General features: G+C 45.2%; 1 protein-coding gene across 1 annotated transcript in view; it reads left to right on the plus strand.

The window, feature by feature from the left end:
• Positions 1 to 23,936, plus strand: part of LOC126209942 (cytochrome P450 4C1-like) — a 144,990-nt gene that overhangs the window by 34,667 nt on the left and 86,387 nt on the right. The window contains exon 3 of the mRNA XM_049939058.1: positions 2,314 to 2,538. Coding sequence (XP_049795015.1) covers positions 2,314 to 2,538 — 225 coding nt within the window. The remainder of the gene's footprint in view (positions 1 to 2,313; positions 2,539 to 23,936) is intronic.

Raw genomic sequence — 23,936 nt, forward strand, 5'->3', positions numbered from 1 at the left:
AGTATCGTGTCTCCCATTTCATCTTCATCTACATCCTCTTGCATTTCCATAATATTGTCCTCAAGTACATCACCCTTGTATAGATTCTCTATTTACTCCTTCCACCTTTCAGTTTTCCCTTCTTTGCTTAGAACTGGGTTTCCATCTGAGCTCTTGATATTCATACAAGTGGCTCTCTTTGCTCCAAATGTCTCTTAAATTTTCCTGTAGGCAGTATCTATCTTACCCCTAGTGAGATAAGCCTCTACATCCTTACATTTGTCCTCTAGTCTATTCGACTACACTGTTCTTATCTTGTATACCATATGCAGAATATGTAAGCTTGAAATCCCAAATAAACAAGTTAAATTTTTTCTCCAAAAACATGGTCATTCTGGTTAAGATGAAAAATATTACGTTTGGGGCATAAGTTAGTAACGCTTTTGTTTTCCATTTTGGTGTTCCAATTTCTATGGGCTTACTTATCGATTGTCATTTTTTATTTGTAGTTCTGCGTTGCTATTTGAGTTTACGAGTTAATATTTTGTCCTGTGTGGACGCTTTAAAATGGGGTGCTGACAGGGGAACCTCCCCATCGCACCCCCCTCACATTTAGTTATAAGTTGGCACAGTGGATAGACCTTGAGAAACTGAACACAGATCAATCGAGAAAACAGGAAGAAGTTGTGTGGAACTATGAAAAAAATAAGCAAAATATACAAACTGAGTAGTCCATCTGCAAGATATGTAACATCCAGGATAATCAGTGCTTAGGATCGCCGTGGTCCCGTGGTTAGCGTGAGCAGCTCCGGGACAAAAGGTCCTTGGTTCAAGTTTTCCCTGGAGTGAAAATTTTAATTTTTTATTTTCAAACAGTTATCAAAGTTCAAGCACTCACACAAAATCAACTTCGCACTCCAAAATTCCAGTAGATTTTCAGATTTGCTTGGACTTATGCAGGATTTGGCGGTCTACACACGGAAAAATTTGAAAACGTTAAAAACATGTTTTGACAGAATACAGGGAAAACTGTGCGACTGTGAAACTGTAGCATTCATTTGTTGCAGTTCATATGACAAACTCTTATGTTTTCATCACTTTTTTGGGAGTGATTATCACATCCACAACAAAACCTAAATCGGGCAAGGTAGAAGAATCTTTTGACCCATTCGCCAAGTGTACAAGTTAGGTGGGTCGACAACATATTCCTGTCACGTGACGCACATGCCGTCAGCCGTGTCGTATGGAATATATGACGAGTTTTCCTGTGGAGGAATCGGTTGACCTATGACGTGATCAAATGTTTTCGGTTCCCATTGGAGAGGCACGTCCTTTCGTCTACTAATCGCGCAGTTTTGCGATGCGATCGCAAAACACAGACACTAAACTTATTACAGTGAACAGAGACGTCAATGAACGAACGGACAGATCATTACTTTGCGAAAATAAAGAAAGTAAAATTTTCACTCCAGTTAAGATTTGAACCAAGGACCTCTCGTTCCGCAACTGGTCACGCTAACCACAAGACCATAGCGCTCCTGATCGCACATTCTCCTTGATGTGGCTTATATTGCAGATGGACTATTCAGTTTGTATATTTTCCTTATGTTTTTCATAGTTCCACACAACTTCTTCCTGTTTTCTGGATTGATCTGTGTTCAGTTTTTCAAGACCTATCCACAGCGCCAACTTATAACTAAATCTGAGAGGGGTGCGATGGGGAGGGTCCCTTGTGAGTAGAGAAGTAGGAACATTTTCGAAAATTTTTTTTTTGTATCATTTCAGTAGAAGGGTGACAGTTGGGGAGGCAACCAGAAACATTTTCAGGGTCTATGGGGAAAATGCCATTGAACAGAGCATGACAAAATAATGTTTTTTTCGTTTTTAAGAAACGTATCCTAGCATAGTAATAGCCATCGGCACTGTCGACTGGATACCAGCACTGGGGCCTGTGGCTGCTACATCACACACTAATGTCATGTTTCAGCAAAGCTCAATACATGGCGCCTCAGAACTGCCTGTGCTATTTATCTGTAATTGTAATCATTTCATATACTCTACATGCACCGTTGTAACAATAAATCGTGGGTGAATTGGAAACCTCTAAAATCTGTGCTAATTTATTTTTTGTGGAAGTGAGTATTAGAAACTACAAAGGACCCAAGATAGAACCCTGTGGTACACAATTTCTAATTCCTTGCCGTTCAGAATGGGTGCTATGGTATAGAAAAACCAGCGAGAGACTAATTTCTAGCATGCAAATGGGATAAATTCGAAGTCGTGGCAGCTATAATTAAAGATTAAGCATGCTGAAAATGTGCTGCTGGGTTACAGCTTCTGGAGGGATACCTGGAGGCTTTCCACGATGGTGGTCTCTTCGTGAGCGAGCGGCTCGCCAGGGCCAGAGGCGCAGCTACCGACGTTCACCCTCCAGTGTTATCGGCAGCCATCCACAACTTCTGCAGCACCATCATTGGCATGAACCATGACCTCATACCAGACGGCATGGCAGGGGAGGAGCTGTCTGCCGCAGTGAACGATGGCTTGAGCACTGTGCAGGTAAGATCGAACAAAGCAATGAGTTTACCGACTCACATTCCAAGAACGGCACTGTCTGTTGTCGCAGCTATTTATGTATCCCTTGAACCACCTTACGATTTGTATCGTAGGAAACACAGTCCATTGTCCCACACGGCGAGTGTTGTTGGACACATAGATATCTTCACGAGTCCCTAGCGAAGGTTTTTTTTCCCTTTACAAATAAAACTATCTTTAAAGCGGAATTTTATGCACTCGCAGTATAGGGTGATTTCTTCCACAGTGCACAAATTCAAGAGACTGATAGATGAAAGAACACGAAACAAAAAAGATCTAATGAACGTATCTCCGGAAATGCATGATTTCCACGCTGGAGATAATTTATTCAGTCATAAATTGTTCCAGACACTGTGATCTACTTGGCGCTGGACCATCCAGACACAGTTACAGTATGGGCGGTTCCCTCGTACAGGGTGGAGCGATTAATAATACGTTATGCCCTAGCGCCATCTCCTTCCATAGTCATTGCTAATATTGTGTCCGATTCACTTGTCGTGCTGACTCATCTCGCAGGGGATGTGATGAAGCGTTGTACACAATTGTTACGATTCGAATCGAGAGCTATCTGGCATGGTGTGTGCTTACATAAAGGCAAATGACAATGGGCGGCCAGCAGCAAGTTTGCATCAGAAAATATATCCCCACCGACAACAATCACAGCATTCAATGTTTGCAACAGTGTTTCGCCATTTGTCTGAGACAGGGTCGTTTCAGGAAGCAGGAAATCATGAAGGACGTACCCGAAATGTTCGGACATCGGACTTTGAGAAAAATGTGATTAACACTGTGGAAGGCGACTGATGTGTCAGTACCAGGCAGTTGGGCCGCCAGTACAGGGTAAGCCAGACGACCGTGTGGAACATTCTCCATGACAATTGTTACTACCGTTGTCACTTACATCGTGTGCAGGACTTACTAGCGACGGACTTTCCACATTGGGAGCAGTTTTGTCGCTGGTTTCTTCACCAGGCAACCACGATTCCGCGATTTGTGTCATCCAGCCTATTCACAGATGAGGCGACCTTTACACAGAGTTGTATCTTCAACTTTCATTATAGTCATCTGTGGGATAGTATGCAGAACCCCCGTGGTAGGGTGACAGCGAACCATCAGCATGGGTGCAGCCGGAATGTGTGGGTCGGAATAACTGGGAATAACTGGGAATAACTGGTGACCATGTTTTGGGACCAGCCTTACTTCCACGTCACCTAACAGGTTGGAACTATCGGCGTTTCTTGCCGGTGACTTTGTCTTCCCTGCTGAAAGAAGTTCCATTCGTGGTTCCCAGTGTTGTGTGGTACTCCAGCCGACTTCTCCGTTGTGCAAAGGGAACGGGTATTCATCGATTTCGTAGCACATAGAATAAAAACCTCCATACGGTGCAGAAATGCTACACTTGCCATTACTTAGGGTACCGAGTTAAGCGATGTGGACGAGACGCAGCAGTCTGCTACAAATGCGCCAATCCAGGACACATTCAAACCCATTGTACTGATGAGGCAGTTGGTTGCTACCATGAATGTAGAGAAACCGTACTGATATCCCTTGCTATACCCTCAGGACAAGGCAGATAGTTTAATATGTGGATAGGGGCCAAAATGAGTGGCTGTCAATTGAACTCGAACGTACTACTTCATTCATTTGACATACGACAGGAAAGAAAACATTAAAAACAGAGAAAGCCAAAACATTAATTTTAGAACTTATTACCCGGCTAAATGCGCCATTCCATCTCACGCCTCAAGGGCAAAACAACTTTAATTTGAAACCGGCTGAAGGCCAATCACTTAAAATTCAAATTGTTGTTTTTGAGTCTTAAGAGGCAGGAGGCCCCATTTTAAAACATTTATCTAAATTAAGCTGAAGGCCAAAACAACTTTAATTTAAAGTCGGCTAGAAGCCATACATAAAGAAACAACAAGGACAAGTAAGAAAAGGCAGCACAACAAACGGCGCTCAGAAGTTCCCGAGGGTCGGCCTGGAATGCAAACACTAACGCTTGCTTAGGTGAGACAAGCAGTCGGCCAAATAATTCTCAATCCGACGGCAACCCAACTGACAGTCAACGGACCAAGCGACAGGATAACTTCCGGTCCATCTGACCAGCACACAACAGGGAGTTCAGTGGAACAACGTAGAAGGTATCGGCGCCCACAACGAGTTAAACATTCAGCTGTCAAACTAGACGCCGAGCTGGACAGCCACAACACGATGAGGAATATACATTGCCCGAATTTACGTCAACGCCCAGAGCGGGTAACCGGAACGTTAACGGCAACAAGGCAGAAGATTCCGCTGGTGCACTTGAATTCAAAAGTAATCAAGTTAAGATGAACTCCACAGGAGCGCGGCTAGAATTTCGCCAACTTGAAAACACACGTTGTTACTCGCGGGAATGTCCCAAAAGCCCATAGCGAAATTCAAACGACACAATGTGAACAGTTGGGGCTGGCTGGTAGATTAAATAAAGACTCAACTTTCGTGTCCGGGACTGGTGAGCCACGGACCTCGTAGCAATAGGGACAGCCCCTCACACTCTGACCGCGCGTGGACGCCGAAAGCGGCCCCGGCCAATCACGCGCCACGGAGACTTCATCGCTGTCCACGCCAAGCGACCAACTGCCCGCACACGGCACAGCCGGAAAATATAAGCCGAGGCCAACGATAGTACAAGGGTGCGAATATCGATACACGCTGCTGCTGCCACTTTCGGAGAGAGAGTATAACAGCATAATCGCGATAACCGTGGGAGACTAATCACAGAATAGCAACCAAGGTTTAATGCAAGCTGAGCTACGTGAACTTGGCTAAGGTGAACCCGATACAGCCTACCCGAACAGTGATCCTTGACCAACAGATTTACCAGGCCTATAATACGCACGATCGTGCAAGGCCCCAGAAAACGAGGGAAATTGCGGATATAGACTTGATCCCGTGGCCTCCCTTTAAAGGTTTATCGATTACGGTTATAACGTTCAGTTTGTTTATTATGGGCTCTGAGTATATTACGTCTGGCCCGGTTCCAGTTTTCGTTGATAACTTGAGGACTAATATCCGCTGCAATAAGAGCTTGAATTCCCCGCAAGTCCGAAAAAGAGGAATTAAAAGGGTTGGAAAGGATCAAGGAGTCGGGCGTAGCTCGCTGGCTGTATTAAAGGCAAAACTAAACCAAGGAAGACTGGAGTCCCATTTACTAGGCGTTTTCTGATGATAAATAATCAACGTGGACTTAGGATTTCGGTTAACTCTCTCCGCAAAGAACCCCTGAGGACAATACAGGGTGGTCGTGATCTGCTTGACACTGTTCTGAAAACAGAAGGCCTTGGAAGGAGCCGAAAGAAAAGCAGAAGCATTATCCAGAATGAGATTTTCACTCTGAAACGGAGTGTGCGCTGATATGAAACTTCCTGGCAGATTAAAACTGCGTGCCCGACCGAGACTCGAACTCGGGACCTTTGCCTTTCGCGGGCAAGTCCTCTACCAACTGAGCTACCGAAGCACGACTCACGCCCGGTCCTCACAGCTTTACTTCTGCCAGTATCTCGTCTCCTACCTTTCAAACTTTACAGAAGCTCTCCTGCGAACCTTGCAGAACTAGCACTCCTGAAAGAAAGGATATTGCGGAGACATGGCTTAGCTACAGCCTGGGGGATGTTTCCAGAATGAGATTTTCACTCTGCAGCGGAGTGTGCGCTGATATGAGGACCGGGCGTGAGTCGTGCTTCGGTAGCTCAGTTGGTAGAGCACTTGCCCGCGAAAGGCAAAGGTCCCGAGTTCGAGTCTCGGTCGGGCACACAGTTTTAATCTGCCAGGAAGTTTCAGAAGCATTATCGCTAACAAGCTGCTTAGGTGGGCCAAAAAACACTGAAGACATTAGTTAAAGGAGACATAGTGCTAGCCGCGGTAACGTTACGGCTCGGGAGGAGCAAAGTAAATCTGGAGAACGCATCGATAATAACTAATACATATCGATGACTCTTCTTAGTACGAGGGAAAGCTCCTAAATAATCAATGTAGAGCTTGTGCATAGGAAAGAACTCTCGTTCAGAACTCAACAAACCCTCTTGAAGAGCTTTCTTGGGCTTGGCAACATTACACAAGCGACATTGGGATATCGTCTCTTTCACATCCCGGTCCATGGAAGGCCAAGTTAAATGCTCCTTGAGTTATTGCAGAGTCTTATAAGAACCTCAGCGGCCGCCCACCAACGAATCACGAAAATAACGAAAAACCGGGCGCACCGAAGCTACAGGCAAACATATCTTGCACTGCTTAGCATCGCCCACCCTCTTACAGAGAATACCGCTCAACATACTCATTCAACAGCTCTCCTGCCAACACACGTTGCTTAATCAGGACCCAAACAGGGTCCTGATCCTGATGCTGAGCAACATCCTCAAACAAGAGGGGAATTTCACTCAACACCATACAATTAAGACTGTCTCCCTCTACATGCTGGTTGCCCTTAATAGGTATCGTTTCGGCGAATATACGGCTGAGAAGATCGGCAAGGATATTTTCAGAGTCTCTCACATGTTTAACTTCAAACTGAAATGCCGAAATGCGTATCGCCCACCTGGCAATATGGCCAGTTTTACGTGGCCTAGCCAACACCCAGCTCAAAGCCCGATTGTTGAACTGGAAAACCCGATGTTCAAGGTAGAAGCGGTACTTCGTTAATGCAAATAAAACGGCCTAAGCCTCGCACTCGTAGAGAGAGTACTTTTCGGCATCAGTTAACCAACGAGACGCGTAAGCTACTGGCTGTCTCTGCCCCTCAAACTCCTGGAGGAGAACAGCTAAAATACCAGCATTAGAAGCGTCAGTTTGAACAACAAACCTTTTATTAAAATCGGGTACTCCAGGAACCGGAGGACTTGCTATTGCTGCCTTAATGTGCTCAAAGGTAGCCTCCTCGGTGGGTCTCCATTCAAAAAGCGCGCTCTTCCGGCGTAACTGATTTACGGGTGCCACCAAATGAGCAAAATTGGGAACGAAACGCCTAAAGTAGTTCGCCATGCCTATGAATTTAGCAATTCCCCGCTTATCAGTAGGCGGAGGCAAAGTCCGTAAGGCTTTAGTTCGCTCTTGGTCAATGCAGATACTCTGACCCGACACTATATGACCTACAAAATTGTTAAGGCTTTCGTGGCCACTTGTTGACAAACTGCCTATTGGCTTCTGTCTCGGGTTCTTCGGCCGACGTTCATCTAATGATTTTTCTGACGTTTCGCCAGCACGAGTGGCTGGCATTGTCAAAGCTTCACCCTCCATTGCCGGTGGTGAACTGGACCCGAGCTCACGGGCGCAGACTATATGTACCCGGCGCGCCAACGTCCGAGGCCTTCTCCGCGGTCATTTCCGGTGCGGTTTTCCTCTTGCTACCTGCGACGGGCGTTCGCTGCAGTACGGGAAGCCAGGATCCGTTTACCTTAAGGCTTTCCTCTTTCTTGCTCAAACTATTCGCGTGTTTTTGCATTTCTACAGCTTCTCTGAACAAGCGCGTGTGATAGTGCTTCTCTACAGCCAGAACTTCCGTGTCGGCGAATTTTATTACGTGGTCGGTCTCATTCAGTGCGTGCTCTGCCACGGCCGATTTCTCCACCTGCCCCAACCTGCAATGTCGCTTATGCTCTTTGATCCTGGTGTTGATGGATCGTCCAGTCATTCCGACGTAAACTTTTCCGCATGTGCATGGTATACGGTATATTCCCGACATTGCAAGTGGGTCTCTTTTCTCCTTCGCCGATCTAAGACACTCTTTGATCTTCCTTGTCGGTTTGAAAATCGTCTTCACGCCATGTTTGCGCAATATACGGCCGATTCTGTCCGTCACTCTGGGAATGTATGGCAGAAAGGCCGTACGCGACATTTCTTTTTCTGGTTCCTTACTTCTGGTTCTTTCGTGGTGTGGAGCCATGGTGAAGAACAGCTCGGTGACTTCCTAAGACACTTGAACAGCCTCCATGCCAACATAACATTTACCATGGAAGTAGAGAAGGACAAGAAACTGCCATTTCTAGATGTGCTGGTCACAAGGGACGGCGAAAACCTGGGACACAGCGTGTATCGAAAACCGACGCACACGGACCGATACCTGCACAAACTGTCAAACCACCACCCGAGCCAGAAAAGAGGCATGATTAGTACGCTCGTAACGAGAGCAGGACGAATATGTGAGCCACAACACCTCAAACGAGAAATGCAACACCTGGAAACTGTCCTGAGGAGCAATGGGTACTCCACAAATTACATTAGAAGTGTAACAGAGCCAAACACTCGGCGAAGTAAGGAACCAGAAAAAGAAATGTCGGGTACGGCCTTTCTGCCATACATTCCCAGAGTGACGGACAGAATCGGCCGTATATTGCGCAAACATGGCGTAAAGACGATTTTCAAACCGACAAGGAAGATCAAAGAGTGTCTTAGATCGGCGAAGGAGAAAAGAGACCCACTTGCAATGTCGGGAATATACCGTATACCATGCACATGCGGAAAAGTTTACTTCGGAATGACTGGACGATCCATCAACACCAGGATCAAAGAGCATAAGCGACATTGCAGGTTGGGGCAGGTGGAGAAATCGGCCGTGGCAGAGCACGCACTGAATGAGACCGATCACGTAATAAAATTCGCCGACACGGAAGTTCTGGCTGTAGAGAAGCACTATCACACGCGCTTGTTCAGAGAAGCTGTAGAAATGCAAAAACACGCGAACAGTTTGAGCAAGAAAGAGGAAAGCCTTAAGGTAAACGGATCCAGGTTTCCCGTACTGCAGCGAACGACCGTCGCAGGTAGCAGGACGAGAACCGCACCGGAAATGACCGCGGAGAAGCCCTCGGACGTTGGCGCGCCAGGTACATATAGTCTGCGCCCGCGAGCTCGGGTCCAGTTCACCACCGGCAATGGAGGGTGAAGCTTTGACAATGCCAGCCACTCGTGCTGGCGAAACGTCAGAAAAATCATTAGATGAACGTCGGCCGAAGAACCCGAGACAGAAGCCAATAGGCACTATATGACCTAATACCCGCTGCTTGGCTAGCGTCATCTTACTAGGTTTAACGGTCGGCCTGGCTCCCTGTAATCTTAAAAGAACATCTTGGATATTCTCCAAATGGTCCTGAAACGAACGGCTATAGATAACTAGGTCATCCAAATACTTATACACACAGACTAACTTCAAGTCGCCAAGGATATTATCCAGCAAACGAGTAAGCACAGCCGCACCAGTCGCTAGCCCAAAAGGAACTCTAAACTCAAACAAGTTCCAATCAGTACATGTTTACATTCTTCAGCCGACTGAATCCGATAATAGGCCTGATTCACATCAAGGACCGTAAACCAATTAGCGCCGGCAAACAAAGTAAGAGAATGATGCAGATCAGGTAGGGGTACCGATTCAAGGACAACCTTAGCGCTTAAACGGCGGTAGTCAACCACAGTTCTGAAATCACGCCATTGATCTTTAGGTATAAGAAATATTGGGAAAGCATAAACAGAGGTAGAAGGCCTAATCACTCCTTGTTGGAGCATCTGAGATATCTTAGCCTTGAGTATCTTCACTTTAGGGGGTGAGAGGTGGTATGGGGACTGCCTGACCGGATTATTGTCGGACAGTCGGATGTGATAATCAAGAACGTTAGTAGCACACAAGTTATCACTGAGGAGCTGGGGAAAACTGTGCAACAAACCGCGTAACTGAGAATCCTGATGGGGCAATAGATGGGCAGATCAAACTTGTTAGCTACGGCCTCAACGGCCAACGCGCCGACAGTTCGATGCACACTAGGCTCAGCGCATCCGCAAAGGCCAAACTTCTCGTCAGGAGTGAACATAAAGGAAAAGGTGTGCCCAGAATAATCCAAGACCAAGCTGGTTTTATTAATGAAATAACACCCAAAAATTAGATCAACCGGCAATTTCTTAACCAAGGCTAAATAATCATAGCGTGTAGGCTTTCACGGCCGGCGTCTTCAGTAATTAAAACTTCCGGGCTAAGAGGCCGTGGTCCAATAGTAGAAATACTTCTCCCTGACGTTTCGTTGCCAGCTGCGGGCAACATCATCTGAGGTGAGTCTACGACTGGCTGCTAGGCCGTGGAGGTCCTGTTTATATAGAGCGCGTAGAGGGCGCCACCACTCGTCACGTGTTGTCAACAGAGATAGTTTTACTGTTGACAACACGTGACGAGTGGTGGCGCCCTCTACGCGCTCTATATAAACAGGACCTCCACGGCCTAGCAGCCAGTCGTAGACTCACCTCAGATGATGTTGCCCGCAGCTGGCAACGAAACGTCAGGGAGAAGTATTTCTACTATTGGACCACGGCCTCTTAGCCCGGAAGTTTTAATTACTCAAGGCTAAATACATAGACCAGGAAAAATCGCCAACCGATATACTCCCCGGGACCCAACCATGCAGAGGCAACACTTGGCCATTGGCCACCCGACATCTCTGCAACGCCGAAGGGACAGACCGAAGTTTCATAAGAAGCCCAAATTCCAAAAACCACTCGAAGCTCAATAATGGGAAGGAACTACCAGAATCCAAAAGAGCACAGATCGGCTCGCCACCTACCCGAGAACAAACGTAGGGCAAGAGCGGTGATGAGGGAGCGACTACACGAGTACGCCAAAGTCTGAATGCTCGATCCCGAGTTCGCGGCCCAGCCCGGCGTCATCTATTGGCTCTGGGTGCACGAGGCTGAATACAAGAGCGCACCAAATGAGCCGTACTGTCGCACCTGAAAAAACACCAGGGTTCCCTTCTGATAGCTTCAGCGGATGTAGATACTCCGGAATCAGCGCCGACGACCTACGTTGTTAACCTCGTGACGTACATGGTTGTCAAGTGTTAATGCGGATGCTGCTACGACCACGTCACGGAGCTCTTCCCAGGTTGAAGGCTGCTTACGGTAGACAAAATGCGACTTATCCGCCGCGCGCATTCCCCTACGAACGATAGAGACCAAATCTTGTTCAGGTAAATCAATTAACAAGGCCAAAGAGGCTGTCTGAACTCTATCGACATACTGATACAACTGCTCCTCACCCCGCTGTATTTCCCAAACGTAACGACACTCAAGCTGTTTACGAACTCAGGTGGTCAACCTTTGCCTAATTACGGGCTCCCTTAATGTCTGCAAGGAAAACCCTTCCGCCATGGCTCGCGAGAGGAGGATCTGCAATTCACCTCTAACTAACAGGTACATCAACGAGTAAATTACATGGTGCGGAATGCAAAAGACAGCCGCATGTTGTTGTAAGCGAACCAATAACCATAATAATTTTTCCACCTGATCAAGTCGCTCCACAACCAATTCAGTAATATCTCGGAATAAATAGGCCAGAGGATTAGGCAGCTTGGCAAATACGGCATCTAACTTGACAGAGGATGTAACAGTACCACCCCGAGGTTGGCCCTCACCCTCTCCCTGACAGCGCGAGTCGCGATCTTCAATCCTCCCCCCATCACACTCCGAACACGTAAGCTTAAACTGTAATACGCTCACCAAAGTTCCCAACTCACCGGTTAATTTCCTGTGATGATCTTCCGAAGTTAACGTGCCTAAATCCGCTATCTGATTAGTTAAATGCACCCTATCCAGCTGACTGCCACTAGGTTGGGTTCCCACCAAAACACATTGTGGTCAAGGCCTCTAACAGCCTCAAACACAAGTTCAATTGCCGCTCCTGTCTCACCCACCACCGCCGACGTGACGTCAACCGGATGAAGAACGGCAGTGCGCAAACGGGTTACTAATTCCCTCAATCGGCTGGCGCGTTATTGCCAACTCGTAAACAAGGTGGTCCTTTCTGAGCAGGCCAATCCCCGGACACTTGTCAGACTGCCATTACAATAAGCACCTGAAACAAGTTACAGTCAAACAGCCAAAGCAGTACGGTGCAACAGAACACAAAAACAAAACAGGAGTGAAACTGACAGCACTGGAATGGCAAGCACAAGCGTAACCACGCTCTGCTACCAGTGATATCCCCTACTATACCCGTGGGACATGGCAGATAGTTTAATTTGCGGAAAGGGGCCAAAATGAGTGCCTGTCAGTTGCACTCGAACATACTAATTTATTCATTTGACATACATTACGACAGGAAGGAAAACATGAAAAACAGAGAAAGCTAAAACATTAATTTTAGAACTTATTACCCGGCTAAATGAGCCATTCAATCTCATGCCTAAAGGGCAAAATAACATTAATTTAAAACCGGCTGAAGGCCAGTCACTTAAGACTCAAAAACAAGAATTTGAATTTGAAAAGGCAGAAGGCTTCATCTTAAAACATTTCTCTAAATTAGGCTGAAGGTCGAAACAATCTCACGCCTTAAGGGCAAAACAACTTTAATTTAAAATCGGCTGAAGGCCAATAGCTTAAACTCGAAAACAGGAATTGGAATTTAAAACACATATCTAAATTAGGCTAAAGGCCCAAACAATCTCACGCCTTAAGGGTAAGACAACTTTAATTTAAAGTCGGCCAGAAGCCATACATAAACAAACAACAAGGACAAATAAGAAAAGGCAGCACATCAAACGGCGCTCAGAAGTTTACGAGGGTCGTTCTGGAATTCAAACACTAACGCTTGCTTAGGTGAGACGGGCAGTCGCCCAAATAATTCTTAATCCGACGGCAACCCAACTGACAGTCAACGGACCAAGCCACAGGATACCTTCCGGTCCACCTGACGAACACACAACAGGAGGTATCGGCACCCACAACGAATTACGCATTCAGCTGTCAAACTAGACGCCGTGCTTGACAGCCACAACACGACGAGGAAAATACACTGCCTGAATTTACGTTAACAGCCAGGGTAGGTTATCGGAACGTTAACGACTACAAGGCTGAAGATTCCGCTAGTGCACTTGAATTGAAAAACAATCAAGTTATACTGCACAGGAGGGCAGCTAGAATTTCGCCATCTTCAAAACGCACGTTGTTGCTCGCGGGAATGTCCCAGCAGCCGACAACGAAATTCAAACGACACAATGTGAACAGTTGGGGCTGGCTGGTAGATTAAGTAAAGACTCAACATTCGTGTCTGGGATCGGTGAGCCACGGACCTCATAGCAATGGGTACAGGCCCTCACACCGACCGAGCGTGGACGCCGAAAGCGGCCTCTGTTCAAATGGTTCAAATGAGCACTATGGGACTTAGCTTCTGAGGTCAGCAGCCAAAAAATGGTTCAAATGACTCTGAGCACTATGGAACTTCTGAGGTCACCATTCAAAAAATGGTTCAAATGGCTCTGAGCACTATGGGACTTAACTTCTGAGGTCATCAGTCCCCTAGACTTTGAACTATGTAAACCTAACTAACCTAAGGACATCACACACATCCATGACCGAGGCAGGATTCGAACCTGCGACTGTAGCAGCAGCGCGGTTCCGGACTGAAGCGCCTAGAACCGCTTGGCCACACCGGCCGGTACTGGCCCTTGCCAGACACGCGCCACGGAGACTTCCTCGCTGCTCCACGCCAACCAACCAACTGCCCGGACATGGCACAGCCGCCGGCCGTTGTGGCCGTGCGGTTCTAGGCGCTTCAGTCCGGTATCGCGCTGCTGCTACGGTTGCAGGTTCGAATCCTGCCTCGGGCATGGATGTGTGTGCTGTCCTTAGGTTAGTTAGGTTTAAGTAGTTCTAAGTTATAGGGGACTGATGACCTCAGATGTTAAGTCCTATAGTGTTCAAAGCCATTTGAACCATTTGAACGGCACAGTCAGAAACTATAAGCGCGAGGCCAAAGATAGTAGGTGCGAATATCGATAAACGCTGCTGCTACCGCTCACGGAGAGAGAGGATAACAGCATAATTTCGATAACTGTGGGAGACTAATCACAGAATAGCAACCAAGGTTTAATGCAAAGCATAACACGAGTCAGCCACGGCTCACGTACTTGCAACAAAGCAGGCAATCCGGAAAGCCCCACATACAAGCAGTTACTTGAAAAACTGACAGCTAACACCGACTTCAATTATCAGAATTGCTTACTGAGATCAGGACGTGTCAAGAGGATCTTCAGTCCACATATCTTGACTACGCATACGAATATATGCCGGAAAGACAAGTCTCCTGCTACCTATGCTAGAGAGTCTGTATAGGGAGAGAGTGGCCAACCGGACGATACGGCGGCCATTTTTCTGCCAAACTGCGGGCGGGACTTTTGAATGGCCAGTAGTGGAGCAGTGGAGTACACACTCACCGAATCAAAAGCACAAGGCAATATGGCGAAATCAGTCGTTAAATGCCTTTGTTTATAAGAATAATGTGTTATAATAATTTTCACACAGCCAATTTATAGGTCGGTTTTCAAATTTAACTACGTATATTGCAAGTTGTTTTATACGTAGTAAAAATCAAAAAGTCTCCTGCTACCTATGCTAGAGAGTCTGTATAGGGAGAGAGTGGCCAACCGGACGATACGGCGGCCATTTTTCTGCCAAACTGCGGGCGGGACTTTTGAATGGCCAGTAGTGGAGCAGTGGAGTACACACTCACCGAATCAAAAGCACAAGGCAATATGGCGAAATCAGTCGTTAAATGCCTTTGTTTATAAGAATAATGTGTTATAATAATTTTCACACAGCCAATTTATAGGTCGGTTTTCAAATTTAACTACGTATATTGCAAGTTGTTTTATACGTAGTAAAAATCAAAAAGTCTCCTGCTACCTATGCTAGAGAGTCTGTATAGGGAGAGAGTGGCCAACCGGACGATACGGCGGCCATTTTTCTGCCAAACTGCGGGCGGGACTTTTGAATGGCCAGTAGTGGGGTAGTGGAGTACACACTCACCGAATCAAAAGCACAAGACAATATGGCGAAATCAGTCGTTAAATGCCTTTGTTTATAAGAATAATGTGTTATAATAATTTTCACACAGCCAATTTATAGGTCGGTTTTCAAATTTAACTACGTATATTGCAAGTTGTTTTATACGTAGTAAAAATCAAAAAGTCTCCTGCTACCTATGCTAGAGAGTCTGTATAGGGAGAGAGTGGCCAACCGGACGATACGGCGGCCATTTTTCTGCCAAACTGCGGGCGGGACTTTTGAATGGCCAGTAGTGGGGTAGTGGAGTACACACTCACCGAATCAAAAGCACAAGGCAATATGGCGAAATCAGTCGTTAAATGCCTTTGTTTATAAGAATAATGTGTTATAATAATTTTCACACAGCCAATTTATAGGTCGGTTTTCAAATTTAACTACGTATATTGCAAGTTGTTTTATACGTAGTAAAAATCAAAAAGTCTCCTGCTACCTATGCTAGAGAGTCTGTATAGGGAGAGAGTGGCCAACCGGACGATACGGCGGCCATTTTTCTGCCAAACTGCGGGCGGGACTTTTGAATGGCCAGTAGTGGGGTAGTGGAGTACACACTCACCGAATCAAAAGCACAAGACAATATGGCGAAATCAGTCGTTAAATGCCTTTGTTTATAAGAATAATGTGTTATAATAATTTTCACACAGCCAATTTATAGGTCGGTTTTCAAATTTAACTACGTATATTGCAAGTTGTTTTATACGTAGTAAAAATCAAAAAGTCTCCTGCTACCTATGCTAGAGAGTCTGTATAGGGAGAGAGTGGCCAACCGGACGATACGGCGGCCATTTTTCTGCCAAACTGCGGGCGGGACTTTTGAATGGCCAGTAGTGGAGCAGTGGAGTACACACTCACCGAATCAAAAGCACAAGGCAATATGGCGAAATCAGTCGTTAAATGCCTTTGTTTATAAGAATAATGTGTTATAATAATTTTCACACAGCCAATTTATAGGTCGGTTTTCAAATTTAACTACGTATATTGCAAGTTGTTTTATACGTAGTAAAAATCAAAAAGTCTCCTGCTACCTATGCTAGAGAGTCTGTATAGGGAGAGAGTGGCCAACCGGACGATACGGCGGCCATTTTTCTGCCAAACTGCGGGCGGGACTTTTGAATGGCCAGTAGTGGAGCAGTGGAGTACACACTCACCGAATCAAAAGCACAAGGCAATATGGCGAAATCAGTCGTTAAATGCCTTTGTTTATAAGAATAATGTGTTATAATAATTTTCACACAGCCAATTTATAGGTCGGTTTTCAAATTTAACTACGTATATTGCAAGTTGTTTTATACGTAGTAAAAATCAAAAAGTCTCCTGCTACCTATGCTAGAGAGTCTGTATAGGGAGAGAGTGGCCAACCGGACGATACGGCGGCCATTTTTCTGCCAAACTGCGGGCGGGACTTTTGAATGGCCAGTAGTGGAGCAGTGGAGTACACACTCACCGAATCAAAAGCACAAGGCAATATGGCGAAATCAGTCGTTAAATGCCTTTGTTTATAAGAATAATGTGTTATAATAATTTTCACACAGCCAATTTATAGGTCGGTTTTCAAATTTAACTACGTATATTGCAAGTTGTTTTATACGTAGTAAAAATCAAAAAGTCTCCTGCTACCTATGCTAGAGAGTCTGTATAGGGAGAGAGTGGCCAACCGGACGATACGGCGGCCATTTTTCTGCCAAACTGCGGGCGGGACTTTTGAATGGCCAGTAGTGGAGCAGTGGAGTACACACTCACCGAATCAAAAGCACAAGGCAATATGGCGAAATCAGTCGTTAAATGCCTTTGTTTATAAGAATAATGTGTTATAATAATTTTCACACAGCCAATTTATAGGTCGGTTTTCAAATTTAACTACGTATATTGCAAGTTGTTTTATACGTAGTAAAAATCAAAAAGTCTCCTGCTACCTATGCTAGAGAGTCTGTATAGGGAGAGAGTGGCCAACCGGACGATACGGCGGCCATTTTTCTGCCAAACTGCGGGCGGGACTTTTGAATGGCCAGTAGTGGGGTAGTGGAGTACACACTCACCGAATCAAAAGCACAAGACAATATGGCGAAATCAGTCGTTAAATGCCTTTGTTTATAAGAATAATGTGTTATAATAATTTTCACACAGCCAATTTATAGGTCGGTTTTCAAATTTAACTACGTATATTGCAAGTTGTTTTATACATAGTAAAAATCAAAAAGTCTCCTGCTACCTATGCTAGAGAGTCTGTATAGGGAGAGAGTGGCCAACCGGACGATACGGCGGCCATTTTTCTGCCAAACTGCGGGCGGGACTTTTGAATGGCCAGTAGTGGAGCAGTGGAGTACACACTCACCGAATCAAAAGCACAAGGCAATATGGCGAAATCAGTCGTTAAATGCCTTTGTTTATAAGAATAATGTGTTATAATAATTTTCACACAGCCAATTTATAGGTCGGTTTTCAAATTTAACTACGTATATTGCAAGTTGTTTTATACGTAGTAAAAATCAAAAAGTCTCCTGCTACCTATGCTAGAGAGTCTGTATAGGGAGAGAGTGGCCAACCGGACGATACGGCGGCCATTTTTCTGCCAAACTGCGGGCGGGACTTTTGAATGGCCAGTAGTGGAGCAGTGGAGTACACACTCACCGAATCAAAAGCACAAGGCAATATGGCGAAATCAGTCGTTAAATGCCTTTGTTTATAAGAATAATGTGTTATAATAATTTTCACACAGCCAATTTATAGGTCGGTTTTCAAATTTAACTACGTATATTGCAAGTTGTTTTATACGTAGTAAAAATCAAAAAGTCTCCTGCTACCTATGCTAGAGAGTCTGTATAGGGAGAGAGTGGCCAACCGGACGATACGGCGGCCATTTTTCTGCCAAACTGCGGGCGGGACTTTTGAATGGCCAGTAGTGGGGTAGTGGAGTACACACTCACCGAATCAAAAGCACAAGACAATATGGCGAAATCAGTCGTTAAATGCCTTTGTTTATAAGAATAATGTGTTATAATAATTTTCACACAGCCAATTTATAGGTCGGTTTTCAAATTTAACTACGTATATTGCAAGTTGTTTTATACGTAGTAAAAATCAAAAACGACTTACTTCGCATAGATAAGAGTACTTGGTTGGTTTCCACAAGGCTCCTGTTTGATTTTTGTCAGCCCTGTTGACTCCGACTGGCCACTGCTTTCGTCTTTCTTCATTGCGTGGAAATGCTAACATGCGAAATCCACCTTCGCCTCTATTGGAACAACCAAATGCAGCACAACCTGGCATCGTTCACGAACGTCTGCAGAACGAATTACAGATGTCAAAAACAATATTGTACAATTACTAACGTGTTTACTTCAAACATGTAGGCCTACCGACTTCATCACAAAACGCTTGCCGGCCGTTGTGTCCGAGCGGTTCTAGCAGCTTCAGTCCGGAACCGCGCTGCTGTTGCGGTCGCAGGTTCGAATCCTGCCTCGGGCATGGATGTGTGTGTCGTTCTTAGGTTAGTTTAAGTAGTTCTAAGTGTAGGGGACTGATGACCTCAGATGTTAAGTCCCATAGTGCTTAGAGCCATTTGAACCATTTTTGAACAAAACGCTTCATTATTTTAACTCGTATTTAAAATCGAAAACGCTAATTACGTACTAAAAACGATACACAACTAAATCGAACATGCATGCACAATGTATAAAAAGTCTCTCAATAATACAAATACCTTTTAATCCTTTCCAAAAGTCCTCTGAACTTCAACTCAAAAGCACGGCGAACATAGGAAGCGCGAGAGACGTTTGGCGCCAGTTTTCTGCCAAAGCTAATCAACCAATCACGTGTAACTTCACCTACGGCCACTCTCTCCCTATACAGACTCTCTAGCCTAGGCGAGCTGATGGCGCCGCGCAGTGACATGGCTGTAACAAATGGGCTTCCACCAGGGGACGTTCTGTGATACTGAAACCCTCCCATCATTGGTTGCCAGCAACGCGGTTCAGCGACATAACAGATAACGGAACACATCGACCTGCTGTGCATGCAAGGTGTCATGGACTGTGAGGTAGCAATGCACCTAGAACGTAAATAAACCAATGCGCTACCAAGTAGGTATCTTTATTGTTAAGAATAGAGAAATAGGAAATAGAATTAGTCAGTAATGATGGTGGAAAGCGTAGCCATCACAAACAAGAACAACACGAAATTAATGACGACATGTGCACCAACAACTACACAGCTCACGATACTTGTACAGACACCCAAGGATACACACAGAACACAGACATGGGAGAACGCACCGTGGCAGAACACAAACATGACACAGTGAAACACAACAGCGTACGCAACACCAAAAAGTGCTAAACCACACAAACCAGTGACGTTCATCTCAGGGTGGTTTAGAAAAACAAATAACACAGCACACAATATCAAAACGCGTGATGGTAAACAGCATGGAAGGAAGTAAAAGTGAAAACTTGAAGATTCCAAAAGAACACAGATAGACAGACAACCCAACACAACTTCAGCCAGAAAGCTCGAACGTAGACAAGAGTAAGACACAAAACACGCCTTTCGAGACTAGAAAACAGAGACACCTTCCCAACAGCATTGCGACTTATGACTAGAATTGGCAACTCAAAAGGTGCCTCATTCTGCTATTCGATGACAGAGCAGACGAAAAGGCTTTTCCTGAAATAAGCCAATATACGAACTGACATTAAAGAACTGACTGCGCTACTGTACAAAACCTGCTCTAGAAGGGGCGACAATCTCATTCTAGAAAATGTATACAAAGACATTGCGAGGGGCCACGGACGAGTATACTTCGAGGGATCTAAATGTCTTGTATATATCCGACATCCATGAAAGTCTGCCCGCATCTCGTGGTCGTGCGGTAGCGTTCTCGCTTCCCACGCCCGGGTTCCCGGGTTCGATTCCTGGCGGGGTCAGAGATTTTCTCTGCCTCGTGATGGCTGGGTGTTGTGTGCTGTCCTTAGGTTAGTTAGGTTTAAGTAGTTGTAAGTTCTAGGGGACTTATGACCACAGCAGTTGAGTCCCATAGTGCTCAGAGCCATTTGAACCATTTGAACCATGAAAGTCTTACAACTGAATGCAGTTAGTATGGAGCTACTTAAACTAATGAATGAAATACACTCGGACGTTGCTTCTAGGAACGCTGCCCCAGGAAACAGCAAACTAGTAGGATTTTATCACAAAGAAATCATTGTAACATGTACATCCAATGCGATGGCTGCGTTCGTTGTCACAAATCGAAACTTCACAGTTACACAGACAGCTCCTCCATGTACCGAACACCTCGCAACAGGGGAAATAGTACACGAAGGCAAGAAGCGGATTATTGTGTCGTTATACGCCCAGTTTTCGCACAACATTCTACCATATCTCAGTTACATCAAAGACGTTGTCGAATATGCCAATAACGGAAACTTGTTAATAGCTGCTGACATAAATGTCGACTTTATGGCACTCTGACACAACAGACGACCGGAGGTGCTAAATGAACACAACCATCATGATCATACAGATACACACACCTACACGGCGTTTGATATTTCATAAAGCGGAATCGGCAAAACTAATACAGACGATTGATGCCTTCCCCCTACATGCAGTTGAGGGGTCAGTGGATTATAAAGCATATATTTCGACTAACTTCCTACAAAAAGCATAAAGGGCTGCTATTCCGATCGCTGACAGGACGGAAGTTAAACATTTCATGAAGACTAACAAGGTTGCGTAAAGAAGCAAGAAACATAAGGAAATGGTATGAAAGAGCAACAACGGCAAGGGACGGAGATGTCAGACTCATACAGGTGAGGGAAGCAAAACAAAGCTACAAAAAATAGTTACAAAAAGCACGACAAGAACACTGGAACGTTCACGTGCAGAAACAGCTCCAAGCCAACATTTGGGAGGAGCCCTTGAAAATACAAAGGAAACGTCTGAAGACGCCACTAGTCTTAGCAAAGCTGAGAGGATTTGACGGCACCATAACATAGGGGAAGTGAAGTTCTGCTGAATTCCTGCTAAACAACCTCCTCCCCGATGACTAGCTACAGTCGGGAGAAAAGATTCATACTTGACAGCGAACCTTGAACTCTTGCTATGAAAGTGGTACCGTCATTATTTCCTTTACATGTGAGGAGGTCGCGATTGCGATTGCCTAATTAAAGAACAAAAAAGCACTTGAGCCAGGTGGTATCCGTTGGGAGAAAATGAAAATGGTCGTTCGATAGATTGTTCAATACCAGACGTTTCTGCTCAACGAAGAGCTACGGCTGGGACAGGTACCTGCGATCTGGAAAACAACAAGTGCTGTCATAATAAAAAAAATCACAGGATAAGGATCCCTCCCATCCAAAAAACTTATATGCTTAGTCAATATCTTGGCCAAGGTCCAGGAACGACTTCTGTGCGATCGCAATCGCACAAGGACCTCCTTGGCCTTAGTCCGCACCAATTCGGTTCCAGGGTCGGAAAATCTATAGGTGACGCACTAAATACGATACTAACTGCTGTTCATAACATAGAAAACAAATACGCAGAAGTCAGGAAGTTATTAAAAGAGTCACCAAAGATCGCTCGCAAGTATCAATCTGTGGCCCCGTCTTTTGGGATATCACCTTTGAACGCCTCCTACATCAACTGGATGGGGATAAACGTGGGAACGGGGTAACAGCATACGCAGATGACCTCCTGGTGGTGATATCCGAGACCTCAAGAGGGCAACTCGAACACTGGTCAACATAACAACGCACAAGCATCAGCCAGTGATGCAAACATAATGAACTTTAGATAGCTCTCCACAAAGCAGTTCATATACTTCACAAAGGAACACTAAAAAGTAATCCAACCATAAAACTACACGATATTAGCATAAGCCGATAACGGATAACACGATACCTTGGTGTGCAACTCGACGAACAACTGCCCTTTGACGAACACATCAGAACAACGACTGTAGGGTTGCCAAGATCACGCACAAACTGGCCAGACTCAACATAACACATTTCAAGTACCATTACACACACTGAGACCAATGTGAGGTCTTTGAGCCTGTGGTCTGTTTTGCAGCCAGTGTGTGGGCTCATCGAGTACGTCTGGTGGCGCATAGGAACATGGTGCGGCGAGGGCAGAGAAGTGCCCGGGGAAGGCTGTCGGGAGCTCTCAACACCACATCAGCGGAATCACTCTGCGTGCTGGTTGGAACCTTCCCTATCGACATAACCATTAGGTTTTTGGTTACAATGTACTTCCTGAGGAGGAGGGGGGGGGGGGGGCAGCATAGGGTAATCGATATTCATCGCCGAGACGCGCCAACTCGTTACATGTCAGGTGGATACCTGCCATTGGAAATGGGAGGTAAGCGATAAGCGTCGTAGGGTATATCATTTCTTCCCAGACATTAGGGAACGTCTGAGGCAGCCATATCAATCCCATCCAGGAAATGGTTCACATTCCGACAGATCACGGCCCTTACCCTGTGCACTTACACTGCTTAGGTCGCAATCAGCGTGCTACTTGTACATGTGGGGAACGTGGATGCCCATAACACATACTTTTTCACTGGCACCGATACAGAGCAGCACATCAGATACCAACGCAGTACGTCAATGACGTGATACCGGCAGTAAGAGACAAAGACGAGTGGGAGATAATAAATAGAATCACTGATGATGTCTCAAGGACATTACATGAAGAATACAAACAGATACGTTCTGCAACACACAGGAAGCACGTAAGACAGGAACTCCAATTCGTACACCAACACACACAGCAATACCAAAACACACACTCATTCAAACAGCAAACATTTTTAATAACGCGCGCTACAATAATTAAAACTGTATTAGAATAAACAGTGTAATTGAATCAAACCTGTAAACGTGTTCTAGCTCAAGTATAAACATCAGGCACATCCATCCCGTGGCCATTATACCGCCGTTGGGATGTAACACATGTACTGAACAGTTACTATACAAGCAACACAATAGGTAAAAAATTCAAGACACTTAATATAGGAACTGAAAGTTAATTAACAAGAAATAACGTACTTTACACTCACAGGCCACTGCGCTTTCCACAATATACATAATAGTTATTGTTTTTGTATATAGTGTTTAGAAATATTAATCCGTAAATTAAACTGTGGCGAACCGTGACTACAAGGCTCTAAGTAGTTCTGAGGCTTTCACACCAGGCTGGCTCAGATAGGGTAACGTCTCTCTCTCTCTCTCTCTCTCTCTCTCTCTCTCTCTCTCTCCGTTTTTCTATCCACGTCTTTGCTATCGTCTTTCATCATATTTTCTTAAAATCTGAATGTTTTTGTGTTCTATTCAATTTCTAATGTATTTTTTATTTGTTGTTACTTCCATCCTAATTGTCGAAAAAAATAATTGCTGTTTGTAATGGGGAATATGTTTTCTAAACTACACGAACAGCTATAAAATGAACGACCTGGTATAAATGTAAGGCAACAGGTCTCTAACTACCGTTAACGTCCAGATGCATTG

This window comes from Schistocerca nitens, chromosome 10 (assembly GCF_023898315.1).
Source record: "Schistocerca nitens isolate TAMUIC-IGC-003100 chromosome 10, iqSchNite1.1, whole genome shotgun sequence".
Taxonomy (NCBI): domain Eukaryota; kingdom Metazoa; phylum Arthropoda; class Insecta; order Orthoptera; family Acrididae; genus Schistocerca; species Schistocerca nitens.